General features: G+C 47.8%; 1 protein-coding gene across 1 annotated transcript in view; it reads left to right on the forward strand.

The window, feature by feature from the left end:
* Smo (smoothened, frizzled class receptor) overlaps positions 1 to 12101 on the forward strand; it is a 28770-nt gene extending 16669 nt beyond the window's left edge. The window contains exons 2-12 of the mRNA XM_048340197.1: positions 2345 to 2550; positions 3663 to 3872; positions 4087 to 4259; positions 4598 to 4817; positions 4899 to 5022; positions 6630 to 6722; positions 7064 to 7172; positions 8544 to 8729; positions 9185 to 9333; positions 9810 to 9944; positions 10624 to 12101. Of these exons, the coding sequence (XP_048196154.1) occupies positions 2345 to 2550; positions 3663 to 3872; positions 4087 to 4259; positions 4598 to 4817; positions 4899 to 5022; positions 6630 to 6722; positions 7064 to 7172; positions 8544 to 8729; positions 9185 to 9333; positions 9810 to 9944; positions 10624 to 11057 (2039 nt within the window). The 3' untranslated portion in view covers positions 11058 to 12101. The remainder of the gene's footprint in view (positions 1 to 2344; positions 2551 to 3662; positions 3873 to 4086; positions 4260 to 4597; positions 4818 to 4898; positions 5023 to 6629; positions 6723 to 7063; positions 7173 to 8543; positions 8730 to 9184; positions 9334 to 9809; positions 9945 to 10623) is intronic.
* The last annotated feature ends 7835 nt before the right edge of the window (positions 12102 to 19936 follow it).

The raw sequence follows: 19936 nt of genomic DNA on the forward strand, positions 1-19936 counted from the left end.
GGAAAAGCTGGAGTGCAGCCCAGTATGCAAACCTTAGGGGTGTGTAGTCGCGAGACGCCCCTCCTCCCTCGGTCCCTTAAAGAACGACACAGGACATGAGTGCGGGCATCTTGGGGTGAGCTTCTGGAACTCCCCAAAGTTTTATTGGGGGGGGGTTATATAGCAGTAATAGCGGCAGGAAGAGGGGGGACTAACTGGGTATTAACAATTGGCTAATGGACTGTCCATCACGGTGACGTCACAGAACTTCCCGCAGAGGTGGAGACCACAGTCCCCCAAAGCCCAGCGCCATGGTGGCACACATGCTTGCAGCCGAGAGGTGGGGGCTGGTTTGGCTGCCTCTTCCGGTTTCGGACCCGGAAGGAGGTGGGACTGCTGGCTAGCAGTCAGCAGTCCCAGGTCTTAAATATATAGCCATCCCCTACCACAGTGGTTCAACTTAAACAATTTTTTTATGTGTCTTAAAGATGATGCAAAGACAGAATGCGTTCAACAGAAAATTTGCTTCCAAGTTAGAGTTTGGATCGCTTCCCAGACTAGTGATATGCAATCTAATCGCTCCATATTACTGGGCAGTGGTGGTGAGCTTTAGCTCCCAGTCAGCTGCTCTATTATGCTCCCCAATGCTGTGTTAAGCTAGGACACTTGGTAATTGGGATGTTTGAGTGCATTTCCCATCTATGATTCTTTCACTTCATGGTGCATTGATGGGGTCACAGTCACCTTATAAGACGAGGAATATTGCATCCTCTTCTTTTAACCCTGGCCCTGGCCCCTGCTGCTCTATTTTCCACCCAAATCACCTACGCAGAATTTCCAGGATGGGGATCTTCCATCTAGGGGCTATAGGTTGTCCAGGTGATTCTGAGGTGAGTTGGATGGGAACTGTTGTGTGAGGGTATTTCTACAGAACTGAAAGAACTTGCTTGCCACCTGGAAGTAGACTCAGAGCTGCCATGTTGAAACTATGCCTCAGACTAGTGATAACAGTTACACTTTCCCAAGGAATTTACTACCTCATAGGTGTGATGAGCACTGTGAATGTGGTATCTCTCACTTTTCACAACAGTTCCATGGGTAAATCTACCATCCTGATATCACAGAGGAGGAGACTGAGGCCAGAACTAGAGATTTAGGTCCTTGTCCGAGACCACACGGCCAGGAAATAGAGCCACAACTTAGACCCACACAGGCTAATTGAAGACCCTATGTTTCTTCCTCTTCATTATCTCTCTGGAAAAAGGCTGCTTCCCAGCCCCTTCATCCCCAGCCTGACAGCAAGATATTCATCCATGTTGGCTCTCATAACCTGATCCAACGTCTCTGATCCAATGTCTCACCTGGGATACAGGTGTCACAGTCACTCTGTAGGAACTATGGAAAGAAAGCACAGTGAACCCAGCTATTGGGTGGAACAAAGTAGAGGTTTGGGCTGGGGTAGGGGTGCCGGGAGACCCTTGTGAGTTTCTGTCTACTGACAACATCTCTCCTCCCTGCGCACTGGCTGCGTCTCCTCTGTTTTTTCTCTACCTGATCTCCCGTTTCTTCCTCTGCATCTGGAGTTCCTGGCTCCTCTGACTACTGCTTCTTAAGTCCTCACCTCTTCTCTCTCTACTTCAGCTTGGTAAGAGGAGCAAGGGCTTGGGGGGCTGGGCAAGGGGAAACACCTGGTTCTAGTGAGTGGGCCCAGAGAGAGGGGTTTCACAGTTCTCCTGCCCCTGGAAGAGAGAGGCCTAAGAAGGGTTTAAAAGAGCCAGGCACTAGTCTGGAAGAGTAGCTAGGGCTACTCTGGAGGTTGAGATCTGAGGATTGAGGTTCAAAGCTATCCCAGGTAGTAGAGTCCGTGAGATTCTTATCTCCAATTAACCACCATAAGGCCAGAAGTTGAGATATGGTTCAAGTGGTAGATCATCAGCATTGAGTGAAAAAGCTAAGGGACAGCATCCGAGCCCTGTGTTCAAGCTCCGATACTGGAACAACGACAGCAACAAAAATTCCCAGTGTCCAGCCAGAAGCTTCTCTTCAGGCCCTTTTCCTGCCACCACCTCTGCATGGGGGAGGTGGATGGGGACATTTCTGGTACTCATAGTGAGTTAGGTTCTGTGGGTATTGGGTGGGCAGGGTTTAGGGAGGTGAAATGGCTTGCAGTGCATGGGGCAGCCCTGTAGCACACAGAAAAGTCCTGCCCTGTCCTGTTGAGAAACATTGTGCTCAATAAGTGTGAGCAGTAGCACCTGTCCAGCCATGTGGAAGAGACCTAGGGGACAGGGTGCAGCCGCTTCAGTGGGTTAAATGGGGAAGGGTCTTCACTGCAACATGCCCACATTGTCTTCCCCACACACAGGCCTCAGGAATGCCCCCCGCTGCTGGGCAGTGATCCAGCCCCTGCTGTGTGCCGTGTACATGCCCAAGTGTGAGAATGACCGGGTGGAGCTGCCTAGCCGTACCCTCTGCCAGGCCACCCGAGGCCCCTGCGCCATCGTGGAGCGTGAGCGGGGCTGGCCGGACTTCCTCCGATGTACCCCCGACCACTTTCCTGAAGGCTGCCCCGTGAGTGCTCTGAGGGGTAACATCTGGCAGTCTAGTCTGGCACGAGGCAGGGGTCTGCTGGGATGCAGAGAGATTAGCACCTTCATTTCTGGTGACCTTGTCTGTAGCCATTGATCCAGGAGTCATACGCCCAGCAGCTCACTGATTGAACCCTCTCTCTCAACTCACCCAAGAAAATATTGCAGCAAGGATTGTTGGTGCCACTGGAGTCATGGATGATAGGAGTTTGCCGTCAAGAACTTTATCATTCGTGTAGAGGTCAAGGCATGGAATAAGAAATAGCAGGAGACAGGGCTGGGGATATGGCCTAGTGGCAAGAGTGCCTGCCTCATATACATGAGGCCCTGGGTTCGATTCCCCAGCACCACATATACAGAAAACGGCCATAAGTGGCGCTGTGGCTCAAGTGGCAGAGTGCTAGCCTTGAGCAAAAAGAAGCCAGGGACAGTGCTCAGGCCCTGAGTCCAAGGCCCAGGACTGGCCAAAAAAAAAAAAGAAATAGCAGGAGACACTAGGATGGTGGCGGGGGGGGGGGGGGTAGGAGGAGATCGAAGTAGAGGAAGAATATCTAGTCTGCCTGAGAAAGGAGAGATGTCAAACAATAGCAAGAATAGAAATGATTGTAAAAATACAGACTATAATTTACCACATACAAGATAGCATAAGCACCATACATCTATTTATGTATCTGCTTCTTAGACCCCTACCTTAAGGTAAGTTAAGACTTTCGTATTGATGGGAAAACAAGCTGGTTTCCGGTGGTTCACACCTGTAATCCTTGCTACTCAGGAAGCTGAAATATGAGGAATGCAGTTCAATGCCAGCCCAGGCAAATTTGAGATTCTTATTTCCAATTAACCAGCAAAAAGTCAGAAGTGGAGCTGTGGTTCAAGTGACAAAATCAGTCTTGGAAAAGCTAAATGAGAGCACAAGACTCTGAATTTAAGCCCCACCACACACACACACACACACACACACACACACACACACACAGGGAACCAAGTCTGATGGGGTTCTGCATCCCAGAAACATGCTTCCCCTTTCCTAAATAAGTGGCCAGCCATGAGTTACCCTTCCCCTTGCCATTTCCTTCTCCCCTTCCTTGGTGGCAGAATGAGGTACAGAACATCAAGTTCAACAGTTCGGGTCAGTGCGAAGCACCCTTGGTGCGAACAGACAACCCCAAGAGCTGGTACGAGGATGTGGAGGGCTGCGGGATCCAGTGCCAGAACCCACTCTTCACCGAGGCAGAGCACCAAGACATGCACAGCTACATTGCGGCCTTTGGTGCTGTCACTGGCCTGTGCACGCTCTTCACCCTGGTAAGCGACAGGGAGAGGGACAAGGGGGGAGGGGTGGGTGGATCCCTTCACCTGGAGAGCTGGAAGGGAGAGGCTGGGCTCTGAAGGGGCATGACTCTGGATTTGCGGGAGGGTCTCAGAGAAGGTCATGATGAAAGCATTTGGGGTTCCGATCAGGGCAGGTGCAGCAGCAGAACAATCCTTACCTTACAGAATGGCTGTAACTCTCTTGCAGGCCACCTTCGTGGCTGACTGGCGGAACTCGAATCGGTACCCTGCGGTTATTCTCTTCTATGTCAATGCTTGTTTCTTCGTGGGCAGCATTGGCTGGTTGGCCCAGTTCATGGATGGTGCCCGCCGCGAGATTGTGTGCCGTGCCGATGGTACCATGAGGCTTGGGGAGCCCACGTAAGCATCTTGGAGACCCAGTGGTGAGAGTGAAGGAAGGAAGTCTATAATAGGCCTTTGCCACAAAATGGGCCAGTTGGGAGTTACCAGCTGGATTTCAGGGTGGGATCCAGGCCTGCCTTATTGCACCAAGGCCTTCAGTCTTGAGACCTTGGCCTCAGTCTCAGGACCTCCATTGCTTGCATCTGGAGCATTGCCCAGTCTCACCTGGGTCTTGTTTCTCAGCCCTGACTCCTGAGGTCTCCTCCAGATCTTAGCAGACCAAGGCAGAGAGACTTGGTAGAGGGAGTACAAAGTGGCCTCCTACTCAACAAGTGACACCCCTTGTGTCTACACAGCTCCAATGAGACCCTGTCCTGCGTTATCATCTTTGTCATCGTGTACTACGCCCTGATGGCTGGTGTGGTGTGGTTTGTGGTTCTCACCTATGCCTGGCATACCTCCTTCAAAGCCCTGGGCACGACCTACCAGCCTCTCTCAGGCAAGACCTCCTACTTCCACCTGCTCACATGGTCACTTCCTTTCGTCCTCACTGTGGCAATCCTTGCTGTGGCCCAGGTATAGTGACTAGTAGGAGCCTGGGGGCCTAAATGGGGTGGACTTGGTAGACAAGGCCAGTGACTGACTCTCTTGCCACAGGTGGATGGGGACTCTGTGAGTGGCATCTGTTTTGTGGGGTATAAGAACTACCGCTACCGTGCTGGCTTTGTATTAGCTCCAATCGGCCTGGTGCTCATCGTAGGAGGCTACTTCCTCATCCGAGGTGAGTGATGACCAGGCCAGAGCTTTGGGTAACACAATGTGCAGAGACCCTTCTATGTGCTCATAGGCGTGACAGCAGCCAGCTTGGTCAGGATCCTGGTGCCACATAGAAGAAAGAACTTTCACCTAGCTACTCAGGAGGCTAAGAATGGAGGATTATGGTTCAAGGCCAGCTTGGGCAGAAAAGTCTGTGATATTCTGATCTCTAACCAGCAAAAAGCTGGTTCTGGTGATACAGCACCAATCTGGAGCAAAGAAGCTCAAGCCCCAGTACTGGCACAAAAATAAATTGAAAAGTAAATAAGCATATAAATAAAAGAAGGTGACCCTCTAGACAGATGCAGTGGCACGAGCACTTGCTATGGGACAGAATCTTTGTACAAGCCAGAAAAGATGTAGTTCCATCTTCCAAAACCAGGGCTCTGGCTCGTTGAGTGGAGCTTGGGCTGGATTCCAGCACTGCCGTCCCTTGGCAGGGTGCACTTGTGTGATGAACACTGGGTAACTTTTCCTGTCCTCATGGTAAGGGTATATATACTGTCAGTCTTCTAGAGCTTGCATTCTACCTCCTTCCTACCCCCCAACATACACAGTTTCTACAACATGCACAGATTTATTGGTCTCTAATTTCCGTTTCTCAATCTGCCACCCCAAGATAAGCTCTGGTATCATGGCTCATTTTCACTGGGTTTTCTTTGTCGGTTTCAGTTTCTCCCCCTACACCATCCGCCTTCTTTCCTCCCTTCCTGGCAGAATGTCAGCCTCTGATGGATGCTTTATATCTGCGCTGTCCCCACACAGCCACTAGCCAGGTGTGTGGAAACTAGTTCAAATGGAGATGTATTGTAAGTCTAAAATACATACTCTATCTCAAAGACAACATCACAAAATAAGAATAGTGGGATGTAGCTCATTCATAACTTGGAATATGGATTGCATGTTGCTTTCTTTTTTCTCTTTTTTTTTTTTTTGTTCAAGACTGAGACTTGAACTTGGTACCTTATGCTTTTGTTTATTGGCTAGCTCTCTACCAACTGAGCCATGCCTCCAACTCCCAAAGGGTTGGTAGTTCTTTTCTTTTCTTTTTTAATGTTGGAATGATTATATTTCAGATATTATAGGTTTATACAAATGTATTGAACTTAATTTTAATTGTTTTTTATTATGGCCACTGAAATTTTGAGATATTTCTGTTGGACAGTGCTGTTTCAAAGTCTCTATTTTAGGCTTTTTCCATCAGAGCAGCTTTGACCTGGCTATCTTAGAGGCACCCAGACTATGCCTAGCTATCTAGCTTTCTCTCTCTCTCTCTCTCTCTCTCTCTCTCTCTCTCTTCCCCCCTCCCTCCCTTCCATCCCTCACTCCCTTTTTCTCCCCTCTCCCTCTCTCTGGCTCTCTCCTCTCTTTGGGTTCTGTTGCAGTTGCCTGAGCCCATGTTAGCTCTGCCACCAGCTGCTGTCCCATTCTCCAATATCTTTAGTACCCCCAAGTCAGCACAGATGTAATCAGACCCAGGACTCCAGGGCCATGGGACCATGCTCCCCATATTTATCCCTCCCAGGAGAGTGGCCTCACTCCTGCTAATGTCTGAGGTCCCCTTCTGTTCAGGAGTTATGACTTTGTTCTCCATCAAGAGCAACCACCCTGGGCTGCTGAGTGAGAAGGCTGCCAGCAAGATCAATGAGACCATGCTGCGTCTGGGTGAGTGGCCCCCACAGGACTCTGGTCTGAGGTCCTGGCCAGCCCAATATTGTATGGTACTGGAACTCTGGGACCTACCCATGGGAAAAGGACAAGGTGTATGTGGGAGGTGGGGGAGTGGCAGCTCAAAAGCAGAAAGCCTTCTCAAGTGAAGAATCCAAGTTCATGTGGACACTGCTTCCACAGGCCCATCTCCTCTCACATGGGCCACCTGTGCTTGCCTCCAGACCCTTCTGCCCCTTCTGCCTGGCTGGAATCACCCGAGCGACAGATACCCTTTTCCCCACTAATGCTAGAGTACCTGTGATTGATAATGCCCCCTCCTGCCCTAATCTCCACAGGTATTTTTGGCTTCCTGGCCTTCGGCTTTGTGCTTATCACCTTCAGCTGCCACTTCTATGATTTTTTCAACCAGGCCGAATGGGAGCGCAGTTTCCGGGACTACGTGTTGTAAGTGAGGGGCCCGGGGCTTGGAGGAGGCAGGGGTGGGAGCTGGAAAGCAGCACCGTCTCTGCTGGCCCCCAGAGATTGGCTGGGTCTCTGTTTCAGATGATGCTGATGATCTAATCCAAGAGATCAGCAGCTTTGTATTTTTGCCAAATGTGGCAAACAGCCTCTGAGTCCTTGCTCAATTCTCCCTTTAAGAAGCCTGATCATGTTTTTTGGCTCCTCTGACTGTAGGCCAGCCACGAAAGTTGTGCTGTCTCTAATTCTATGCACCTTCCATAGAACTGTCTGGATCCCTGCACAGGAATCATTGCCTCTCTATGACAGGTTAACCACCTGCTATGTTTGCCAGTCTTACCTGTGTTTTTCTGTGACCTGAAGATGAATAGGAGAAAAAGAGGCATCTCAACTGCTGGAAGAAAAGCAGTGTCTACAACAAAGAGTAGCAGTTAAAAAAAACACTAAATGTCCACTTGCATGCACCAGGTGCCAGGGGCTCACGACTGTAATCCTAACCAATCCACAGTTCCTAGGACTATCTACTAAGAAGGCTGATTTGAGGATCAAGGTTTAAAGCCAGCCTGGGCAGGAAAGTCCATGAAACTCTTATTTCCAATTAAAGCCAGAAGTGGAGGTGTGGCTCCAGTGGTAGAGTACTAGCGATAGTGCCTAGGTCCTGAGTTCATGCTCTTGTACTAGCACATGCATGCATCCACATACATACACACGTGCCCACTTGCACTGACTGCTTAAGGTTCATTCTACTCTGGGAAGCTTTAAGCCACAGTGGTGCTGGCTCCCTGTCCCATAGGTTTAATGTAATCGTCTTAGGTGAGGCCTAGTCATCCTGAGCTCATAAAAGCTCTCCAAGTGAAAGTTAGGCAGCAGTGGCTCACACCTGTAATCCCAGCTACTCAGAAGGCTGAGATCTGAGGATCATAATTCAAAGCCAGCCGAGGAAGGAAAGACCATAATCTCCAATTATCTACCAAAAAGCTGGTAGTAGAGCTCGGGCTCAAGTGGTAGAGCACTAGACTTGACCACAAAAGCTCAGAGACAGCACGTAAGCCCTGAGTTTAAGCCCTATGACCGGCATACACACACAACCAAACTCCCCAGGTAAGTGCTTGGAGGGGCTGGGGCTACAGTTTATAAGGCCTGGGTTTGGGGCTGGGAATATGGTCTAGTGGCAAGAGTGCTTGCCTCGTATAAGGCCTGGGTTTGATCCCTGCTACCAAGAGAAACAAACAAGAAACCAAAGAGCACCATGAAAATCATCAATGGGCTCAGTTCTTTCTAGTGTTCAGATTAACAGTTTAGTACCTTTCTGTTGGACTCAGAAAGCTTCCCCTTGTCTACCATCCCTCAACATAGGTGCCAGGCTAATGTGACCATCGGGCTGCCCACCAAAAAACCTATCCCTGATTGTGAGATCAAAAATCGTCCCAGCCTCTTGGTGGAGAAGATCAACCTGTTTGCCATGTTTGGAACCGGCATTGCCATGAGCACCTGGGTCTGGACCAAGGCCACACTGCTCATCTGGAGGCGCACCTGGTGCAGGTGGGGCCAGCAGCCAACTTGTCCTGTCGCTCTCATCTTACTGTCAGTCTCAGGTGGCCGCCTTTAGGCTTTGTCTAGTCTTACCTTCAGCAACCCGGCTACTTAAAGCTGGGTGTGCCAAAGCACTGCATTGAGCTGCCAGAGGCTATCTTCTTGGTGATTCACCATTGTCCCCTGTGATGGTTTCTGCCCTCTGGAGGCCTGGGTCCTAGGCCAAATTCTGGACCAGCTGGTGGTATCTGGGAGCATGTGCTTGAGAATTAGTCACATAGACGCTCTGCATTCTACGTTCACTTTGTAGGAAAGACCTCTCCTCCTCAGAGTCCTCAAGAGACTTTGCCAGCCAGTCCATTGAGCTCCCAGCCTGGGTGGGGATGGAACCCTTCATTTTGTCACCAGAGTTGATGGGACATAGCTGTTCCTCTACTTCTTGACCTGACATTTCCTACTCTCAGGTTGACCGGGCAGAGTGACGATGAGCCCAAACGGATCAAGAAGAGCAAAATGATTGCCAAGGCCTTCTCAAAGCGGAGGGAGCTGCTGCAGAACCCAGGCCAGGAGCTCTCCTTCAGCATGCACACCGTCTCCCATGATGGGCCTGTGGGTGAGTCTCAGCCCCACTCCTAACCCCAGTCCAAGCCCTGGTCCTCCATGGTGTGGGGCTCATTCCCTCCCAGGGGAATGAGCTGACTGAGGAATAAAGCCATGCCTCTGTTTACTCTCACACTTTCTTCTCCAGGTCCCCACCTCCGCTTGCGAGGGGTGGGGAGTTCTCTGTTTCTACCCCTGGGTCTGCTTGCTGATACTCTAGGTCTATGAAGATTCTGCTCCCTCTCCTTTCTCTGTCTCTCCAGTTGTTCTTTGGGGTCAGAAGGAGTCATGGTCCCAGGCTCAATTTCTGGCCTTTTAGGGATCAGAGGCTGATCACCTCAGATTCTGAAGGGTAGACATCACTGGCTACTGGCTGAGCTCTCTCCACCAAGGACTGGCTTAGGAACATGAATGGGGCTGCATAAAGAAGGATGTGCCGGAAGGAGCTGGGAAGTCACTATTTTTTTCTTTTTTTTTCCATTTTCTAAGCGGGTTTGGCATTTGACCTCAATGAGCCTTCAGCTGATGTTTCCTCTGCCTGGGCCCAGCATGTTACCAAAATGGTAGCTCGGAGAGGAGCTATACTACCCCAAGATGTATCTGTCACCCCTGTGGCAACTCCAGGTATGAGAGTTTAGCTTTGTGTAGAAAAGTGAGGGACACAGAGTCAACAGTTCCTGGGACGAGTACTGGGACTGCCAGAGGTGGAGGAGGAAGGAAAGGCCCTGGAAGCTCTGAAGTGTGGGGCCACGGCTCAGGTTGTCTAGAGTGGAGTCCAGCCTCGAGAATAAAAGTTCTGGGGCTGGGAATATGGCCTAGTGGCAAGAGTGCTTTCCTCGTACACATGAAGCCCTGGGTTCGATTCTCCAGCATCACATATATAGAAAATGGCCAGAAGTGGCGCTGTGGCTCAAGTTGGCAGAGTGCTAGCCTTGAGCAAAAAGAAGCCAGGGACAGTGCTCAGGCCCTAAGTCCAAGGCCCAGGACTGGCAAAAAAAGAAAAAAAGAATAAAAGTTCTGGGAGCTGGTGGCTGACTCCTGTAATTCTAGCTCTTCAGGAAGCTGAGATAGAAGTATCACAGTTCAAAGCTAGCCCCAGCACAAAAGTCTAAAAGCTGAAGGTGGAGATGTGGCTCAAGTGGTAGAGTGCCAACTTTGAGAAAAAAATAAAGTAAAAAGCTCAGGAATAATGCCTAGGCACTGAGTTCAAGTCCCAGTACTGGCACCAAAAGAACCAAATTTCCGAGGAGGGAAGAGTGGTAGCAAAGGAACTCAGGTCTCAGGCTGTGTTCTTTCCTGTCAGTGCCCCCTGAGGAACAAGCCAACCTGTGGCTGGTGGAGGCAGAGATCTCCCCAGAGTTGGAGAAGCGCTTGGGCCGGAAGAAGAAGCGGAGGAAGAAGAAGAAGGAGGTGTGTCCCCTGGCAGCAGCTTCTGAGCTTCCTGCCCCCACCCCTGGTCCTGCCACCAGTGCTGTTCCTCGGCTGCCTCAGCTGCCCCGGCAGAAGTGTCTGGTGGCAGCAGGTGCCTGGGGAGCTGGGGAATCCTGCCGACAGGGAGCCTGGACCCTGGTCTCCAACCCATTCTGCCCAGAGCCCAGTCCCCATCAGGATCCATTCCTCCCCAGTGCTCCAGCTCCCATGGCCTGGGCTCAGGGCCGACGCCAGGTGCTGGGGCCCATCCACTCCCGCACCAACCTAATGGAGGCAGAGCTCATGGATGCAGACTCAGACTTCTGAACTTTAATAGCAGGACCTGGGACAAGGAAGAGAAACACACACCACCCTGAGGCTCTTCTTCCTCCCCTGAGGGTGCTTCCCTGGGGCCTCTTCTTCCAGAGAAGCTCTGGGGCACTTGCCTTCCTGGGAGAGTTCTGTATGTGTGGCTCAAGCAGCAGGACTGTAGGAAAGAGCCAGATGTCACTGGTAGGCCTCATTCTAGGTGCAGCAGGGCCCTAGAGCTCAGAATCTTCATTTCTCCCCCACCAGCTGGAATCTGACTGGTGGTCTCAGTCTCCAGCACAGCTTGTGGTGGGTGATAATAGCAGAGACAGGGGTGACAGTACAGAGTGGACTGTGGTGGCCATGTCTGGCAGATGAGAGCTGGCTGCTCTTTTCTGTGCCAAAGGGTGCCCTTTTCTGGTACTCTCAGACCAAAAGTGTTTTTTGTATTGTTTGTTGTCTAAGTGAGGACAGAACCCCCTTCTTTCTTTTCTTGGTGGTTGTGATGTTAGAAGTGTCCTATTACATAGTGGCCATGATCTCTGTTAACAGATGGCCCTACCCAAACCCATCCTCTGTTTTCCCAAACCTTCCCCCTTACCCATCTCAGTTCCACCCTTCCTACTTCTTGTCCATTGATTAGGACCCAGTTCTATAGTACACACACACACACACACACACACACACACACACACACACACACACACACACACACACACACACTCGCTGCTGAGCTCCATCTCCAGGTAAGAGATTAGTTCGGCCTTGACCTGTTGGAGTAGAAGCATGGACTACCAGGAACCTCAGCCTTGGAGAGTTTTGGGGAGCCTCTGAGCCCCTGAGTCATGGGTTATGTATCTCCTTATTTTCGTGCAGCAAGGATGACCCTCTGACTTGAGGGGCTACTCTGAAAAGCTACTCTGTAGTTTTAGCCCTGCAAGAAAGCTTCTTTCAACATCCACAATTAGTGGGAGAGGAAACTTTCCACCTTTCCTAACTTTTATGTCTCCAGAACTCCACATTCAAGAACCAGACAACAAGAAGTCTTAGTGGTGGGCTGGGTTCTGGGTCAGGGGTGGGGATGGGGAGAAAAGCTATAAACAGCAAATAAAATGTTTTTGTATAAAGTCATGGCTTGTTTCTTTTCCTTAGCTCCAGGCCTGCCCTAACTACTTATCTGGTACTTATCTCTTGTCTTCCACATTTTCCTATGGCAATTCTGACAGATCAGATGACAACAGTCAGATGTCAGCCCAGTCACCTTAATATGTGGGTTTTCCTTCCCAGTCAGTTGCCTCTACATAGCCACACATAGTCACAGCTGCCTCACTGAGAACATGATGGTTTAACACTAACATGCAGCTTGTTTCTAGAGTAACTATTGGGAACAGGTCTCTCCATGATGGGGTGAGGATGATGTAGCTCCTGGGGCCAATCTTGAACCTAACCTTCATGGGGTGGGGTAGGAAGGTTGGGGGTATGTGTGTCTGACTTTTAGCAATGATGATACTGGACTAGGTATATTCTGGTCTTCAGCATCCTCTTCTGGGTAGTCAGAAGAACTCAAACTGCAGGAAAGCCTCTTAGTTTCTTCCTCAAATATGAGTTGGAAATTGGATTAAGAGGACTCGAGATTATGTGACCAGGAGACCTGTGGATGAAGGAGGGTAGGAGGACCCATAGACATGGGTAATGTGGAGTGTTATCCAGGCTTATTTGGAGAGAACGCCTTTCTACTGCTATTTCTGTGATGGAAAGATGAGCATTTTGACAAGAGTCCTGTTCCAGTGAACAACAACAGTGTACTCACTAACCTAGTAATTTTATCCTAGCACTCCACAGGCTTTAACTTCCTGAAACTCACAGTAGATTTGTGAGATTGTTGAATCCCTAAAGGCACAGCAGTTGGGACCCTCTGGCTTTAATAGACTACTGACCACTGTGACAGTACTTTAATCCAAAGGAGATGGTGTTACATAGAAACAAGGTAAATGAGCCAAAATAATAGGGATACCACCTCACAGTAAGTTAAATCTGGGGCCCAGTATCTTCCTGACTGAAGTTCAGGCTCTTTTTTTTTTTTTTTTTTCTTTTCTTTTTGGTCAGTCATGAGGCTTGAACTCAGAGCCTGGCTGCTGTTCCTGAGCTCTTCATCTCAAGGCTAATGCTCTACCACTTGAGCTACAGTGCCACTTCCTGTTTTCTGGTGGTTAATTGGAGATAAGAATCTCACAGAGTTTTGTGCCAGGGCTAGCTTTGGGCTGTGATCCTCAGATCTTAGCCTCCTGAGTAGCTAGGATTACAGGCATGAGCCACCAGTACCCAGCTTAAATCCAGGCTTTTTTCTCCCTTAGTTCTATCCTATTCAGATTTCCTATTTTGTGTTCTGTTTGGCCACCCTTTCCCTTTGTGCTTGCAAATCTTGTTCATTCTCACTGTTACTACTTTCTGGAACATAGCTAATTTTTCCATCTATGAAGTACAATATTTGAAGCAATAAAAGTTATCGGTGTTGTTTAATGAATTTTTCTGTAATGAAAAGTGCTACAATTTTATTTTTATCTTTATTATATTTAACTACCAGTTTTCCCTTTGTCCTTTTTTGATTTTTGTTTTTTGGGGGAGGGGAGATGCTTTGTAAGGATTGGAGGATGCCTTCAAAAGCTAAGAACTATCTTGGTATGGCTGCAGTGATAACTGTGGCCACTAAGTGACAGTGTGAGCACACTTTTCCAGAATGCAGGCATGAGGCCATAGCCTCATAGTTCAGAATCATTCAGACGCCCACCAAACAAGAAATCTGGAAGGATTGTTGGACTGAGCAACGGTGATTACCTGAAGAAACTCCTCTGGGTCTAAGAGGAGCTGACTTGCTGTGGTCCTCACATCAACCTCTCTAGCTGTGCTTTGAGCCCCTCAGCTGCTCAACCTCAGGTGTCAGGCTGAGGCCTTCCTGCCTCTGTTGGTCCCAGCATCCTTAAAACAGTATGTACATTGCCTCCGCTGCTTCCTCCTACCAGCTTCAGGTTTATTTTCAGTATAAGAAAATGAGGGGCTGGGGATATGGCCTAGTGGCAAGAGCGCATGCCTCGTATACTTGAAGCCCTGGGTTCGATTCCCCAGCACCACATATACAGAAAATGGCCAGAAGTGGCGCTGTGACTCAAGTGGCACAGTGCTCAGGCCCTGAGTCCAAGGCCCAGGACTGGAAAAAAAAAAAAAAGAAAGAAAATGAAAGGCACAAGGAACAACAACATGAGTGCCCATATTACCACCACTCAGAATTAATAACGTTTCGTCAATTTTATCAAACTTTCTTCCAACCTATTTTTTTAAACAATATAACAGAGTTAGTTAAAATCCCTTTTTGACTCACCCTCTGTTCTCATCTCCCTCACTAGCTTTCCTACTACTTGAAAGAAAAATAACTGCATTTCTTGAGTTTCCTTCTAGTCTATTTTTAATATCTTCCCCCTGTGGCCCCCATACCCCCCATCACAGGTATTGCTATGTAGCCCAAGTTTGCCTCCATTCTCAATCCTGCTTCAGCTGCTTGAGTAACTGGGATTATAGGTATGTACCACCTTACTTGGCTGTTTTGGTTTTGTTTTTTTGTTTTGTTTTGTTTTTGTTGCCAGTCCTGGGGCGTGGACTCAGGGCCTGGGCACTGTCCCTGGCTTCTTTTTGCTCAAGGATAGCACTCTACCACTTGAGCCACAGCGCCACTTCCGGCTTTTTTCTATATATGTGGTGCTAAGGAATCGAACCCAGGGCTTCATGTATACGAGGCGAGCACTTTACCACTAGGCCATATTCCCAGCCCTTGTTTTGTTTTTTACATCTTTATACTTTCTTACATGCAGCAGTGTATCTGTAGACAATCTGTGAACAATTTATATGTTGCTTTTTGTTTGCTTGTTTGTGTGCCAGTATTGGGGCTTGAACAAACTATCACTTGTGCCACTTCCCCACTCCCAGATTTTTTTTCGTTTGTTTCCATTTCCTGGAGGTCATCTAAATAAATATTATTTTATATGATTAGATACACGTAGCATTGCACCTTTGGGTTCCACTCCTAAGAGTATGCTCCTTTGGTCTTACGGTGTTTGAAAGCCTAGAGTCCTTTATAATTTCTCACGTCCCAATGTATTTTAGATCTAGCTTCTGCATATGAGAGAAAATTTGTGCCATTTGTCCCAGTGAGCTTGGCCTACTTCACTTAACATGATTTATTCTAAGCACTCCCAGCTTTTTGCTGGTTAATTGGAGATAAGTGTTTCTCAGCTTTGTCTGCCTGGGCTGGCTTTGAATCTTGCTTCTCAGATCTCATCCTCCTGAGTAGCTAGGATTACAAGTGTGATCTACAAGTACCCAGCTTTGTTTTTCTTGAGAGAAGGTTTCATAGTGCAGTTTAAGCTGGCCTGGCCTCCAATTCATTCTGTGGTCCCAGACATCTTCCCTTTGTTCCCAGAATTTTGAAAATTTACAAAGATGTAAAAGGTTCACTGTGCAAAAAGACCTCATTTCTTTTCTCCTTCCTTCCTTCCTTCCTTCCTGTCTTTCTGTCTTTTCTTTCTTTTCTTTCCCAGTCCTGGCTCTTGGACTCGGGGCCTGAGCACTGTCCCTGGCTTCTTTTTGTTCAAGGCTATCACTCTACCTCTTGAGCACAGCGTCTCTTCTGGCTTTTTCTGTTTACGTGGTGTGAGGAATCGAACCCAGGGCTTCGTGCATGCTAGGCAAGCATCTACTGCTAAGCCACATTCCCAGCTCCTTTTCTTTTCTTTTCTTTTCTTTTGTTGTCAGTCATGGGGCTTGAATGCAGGCCTGAACACTGTCCACTTTGAGCCACAGGAACACTTCTGGTTTTCTGGTGGTTAATTGGAGTCTCATGGACTTTCCAGTCTAAGCTGGCTTCAAACTGAGAGCCTCAGATTTCAGTCTCCTGAGTAGCTAAGATTACAAGCTTGAGCTATCGGTGCACGGCCTCATCTGAATTTTTTTAAACTAGGCATGCTGGCTTGAATCTGGTTGGGGCAAACAAAAATAAGATGCCGGGGCTGGGAATATGGTCTATTGGTAGAGTGTTTGCCTTGTATACATGAAGCCCTGGGTTGGATTCCTCAGCACCATATATATATAGAAGAAGCCAGAAGTGGTGCTGTGGCTCAAGTGGTAGAGTGCTAGCCTTGAGCAAAAAGAAGCCAGGGACAGTGCTCAGGGCCCTGAGTTCAAAAAACAACAACAAAAAAAAACACCCCATCCTACCCCTAAAATAACTAAAGCAAAAAAGTGCTGGGGGCATGGCTGAAGTGGCTAGGAATCCTGAGGCATTGAGTTTGTAATATTTCCCCCCCAAAGTCACAAAAGAGTTGCACTACCTGGTTCAAGAAGCATTGTCTTCATTGTGGGTGACTAGTCTGGCCTATTTCCTTAAGAAAAGAACTCTCATTTTCTTTTAGGCTGGTCAGATTGCTCAGAGAAGTCCTTCCAATTTTCTGCATGGAAGATATAGTCCTGTCAGCTAGGGTTATGGCAGCTGAATGAGTCAGGTAAAGGCAGAAAACATCTAAATTTTTTTTTTGCCTGTCCTGGTCCTTGAACTCAGGGCCTGGGCACTATCCCTGAGCTTCTTTTGCTCAAGGTTAGCACTCTACCACTTTAGCCGCAGCACCACTCTGGCTTTTTCTGTGTATGTGATACTGAGGAATTGAACCCAGGGCTTCATGCATGCTAGGCAAACACTCTACCATTAAGCCATATTCCTAGTACCAAGACATATAATCTTAAGGTTTCATTAAATAATTCACAAACTTGTATTTACTCATCCGGTTTCCAGTATAGCAATTCCTCTTCAACTATGCCTGATACACCTTGGCAATAAAGATGGCAGAAGCTTTGGCTATGTAGGGTGGAGCTGAAAATGGGGTAAAAATAGTATAACCTGACTGTTGATGTCTAGCAGTGGTAGCTCAAGATAAATAAAGGTTGAATATTGGCCTCTTTCCAGTGCTTTAACTCCTTTGCATTTATATCCGCACCTCACTGAAGAGTTAATTCATCTCCTTAGTAATCAGTTCTAGAGGCAGTCCAGGTAGGCAGCTGCTGCCTATGAGCTCCTATATATACCAGGTGGCTGAGCTCCCTTGAGCATTAGTGGGAAGAAAGAAAATCAGTTATAGAGCTGTTAATCTTGTCCCTGACAGCTGGAGGGTGGAACTCTGGGCTAGTTTTCTGTAACAGGAAGGAAATTCTGAAAGCCATAATGTGAAAAGAAAGCTTAAGAAGCTATGTGTGTGTGTGTGTGTGTGTGTGTGTGTGTGTGTGTGTGTGTGTGTGTGTGTGTGTGTGTGGTCATGGGGCTGGAACTCTGGGCCTAGGTGCTGTCCCTGAGCTTTTCAGCTCAAGGACAGTACTCTACCACTTGAGCCACAGCTCCACTTCTGGTTTTCTGGAGGTTAATTGGAGAGAAGAGTCTCATGGACTTTCTTGAGTAGCTAGGATTACAAGCATGAGCCACCCATGCCTGGCTCTTTTTTTCTTTTCTGTTTTGTTTTTGCTGGCCTTGGGGTTCGAACTCAGGACCTAGACACTGTCCCTGAGCCTTTGGGCTGTACCACTTGAGCCACAGTGCCACTTCCAGCTTTTTCTCATAGTTTGTTGGAGATAAGAGTTTCAGAGACTTCCTGCCACAGCTGGTTTCAAACTGTGATTCTCAGATCTCAGCCTCCAGAGTAGATAGTATTACAGGCACAAGCCCCTAAGAAGTTCTTATGTCTGGAGGACTAGTAGGCCTTGTAGGAATGGCTGTGCCCAGGTGCCTTTCAATACAGTGTGATACACAGATTTGGAGACTAGGAAATGAAAGATAAGCCAAGCAAGGTAAGCCAAGGCCAGCAGGAGAGCACATTTCCAAATACTAGTAGCAGAGGAGAGGGGATTATAGCAAAGCAAAGAAAAAAATGTTTACTCTAATGACTGGTGGCCAGTAGCCCACTTGAGTTATCAAGTCTATCTTTTTTTTTTTTTTTGTCACTCATGGAGCTTGATCTTGAGCTTTTTTTGCTCAAGGCTAGTGCTCTACCAGAAGCGCTGCTTCTGGTTTTCTGGTGGTTAATTGGAAATAAGAGTCTCATAGACTTTCCTGCCTGGGCTGGCTTTGAACTGCGATCCTCAGTTCTCAGCCTCCTGAGTAGCTAAAATTACAAGCATGAGCCACTAGCGCTTGGCTTGCTATCACAAATGGTAAGATTCCCTTTGCATCAGTTTCTCTGAGAATAGAGGGGAAAATTTTCCCTTTTAATAGTCGTGTGTGTGTGTGTGTGTGTGTGTGTGTGTGTGAGCATGCGCACTATGCTCTGGCTTGGCTTTTTTTTGCTGGCACTTTGCTACCTGAGCCACACCTCCCCTTCCAGCTTTTTGGTGGATAATTGGAATAACAGTCTCAGATTTGTCTGCCAGGACTGTCTTCAAACTGTAATCCTAAGATCTCATTTCATACCTTATGAGTAGCTAGGCTTTCAGGTGTGAGCCACAGGCACCTAGCTATATAAAATCTATGTATAATTTTGCCTCCTGCTTTGTAGTTTATTATTATTACTAGTGCTATTGTTATTATTTTTTGGGGGACGGGGGTCCTGCAACTCAAACTCAGTGCTTGAGTGCTGTCCCTGAGCTTTTTGCTCAAGGCTAGCTTTCTACTACTTGAGCTACAGCTCTATTTCCAACATAATTTTTTTTTGTAGTTCATTTGAAGAAATGATTCTCACAGACTTTCCTGCCTTGACTTCAAACAGAGACCCTTAAATTAGTTTATTTTTTATCAACATCATTTATTTCCCTTTATCACAAAAATAAGTTATTCTTCAAGTCTGTAAATGTTCCACTATTTTGTGTTGTCTTTTTTTTGTGTCCCGCCCGCCTCTCCTAGTGCTGACATACAGGAAGGTACTATCAAAATAATTTTTTAAAAATAAAAGTGCCAGGGCTGGGAATATGGCCTAGTAGCAAGAGTGCTTGCCTCGTATACATGAAGCCCTAGGTTCGATTCCTCAGCACCACATATATAACGGCCAGAAGTGGTGCTGTGGCTCAAGTGGCAGAGTATGCTAGCCTTAGGCAAAAAGAAGCCTGAGTTCAAGGCCCAGGACTGGCCAAAATAAATAAATAAATGTGCCATATATGCCTTTGAACTTAGACTCTAAATGTAAAATTGTACAAAATAAAGACTACAGAAAGGTTCAAAGAAAGTAAATCACTCAAATATATCACTTACAAGAATCATTATTTGGACTTTAGTTAATGTTCTGCTATGCTACTTAGGTATCTAAATCTCAGATTTACTTCCATAGAAGTAATAGGTCAAAGGATTTGGCCTCAATTAAAGTATTGTGCTATTTTCTCAGCAGTGAAATTTCCACGTAGTGGAAACTTTTTGGGGGGTTCGTTTTAGCTTCCAAACACAGAATGTGCTAGAAACTGCCACAGCTGCAAGCCCATTTTATTTCTTCCAAATAGTGAGCCACTGAAGTTCTGGAAGACGTTGAGTCCGGGCGAAAAAGTAACTCAAGCCCGGAGCCAGCACTCTCCTCACGTGACGTGGCGCTTTTCCTTTAAATGCCAACCACGTGATCGCTGACGCGCCTGCAGTCCCAAGAGGACATTCAGGCTGTCAAGAGGAGTCATTCATTCCGCCCCCCCCCACGCCCCCCTCCACTTTCTCTGGGATTTTTGGCATTCCCTCCCAGGAAGCCGCAAGTCCTCGAGAGATTTTCCTCTCCCTCATCCTCTCGGTCGCTTCACTCGTCCTCCCCTTCTTTCCGTTAGTCGCCATCCCTGCTGCTCCCTCTTCTCAACGAAACGCTACTTTCCGGAAGAGGAAGGAACTACAACTCCCAGAA

The sequence above is a fragment of the Perognathus longimembris genome, chromosome 2, assembly GCF_023159225.1.
Source record: "Perognathus longimembris pacificus isolate PPM17 chromosome 2, ASM2315922v1, whole genome shotgun sequence".
NCBI classification, from domain to species: Eukaryota; Metazoa; Chordata; class Mammalia; order Rodentia; family Heteromyidae; genus Perognathus; species Perognathus longimembris.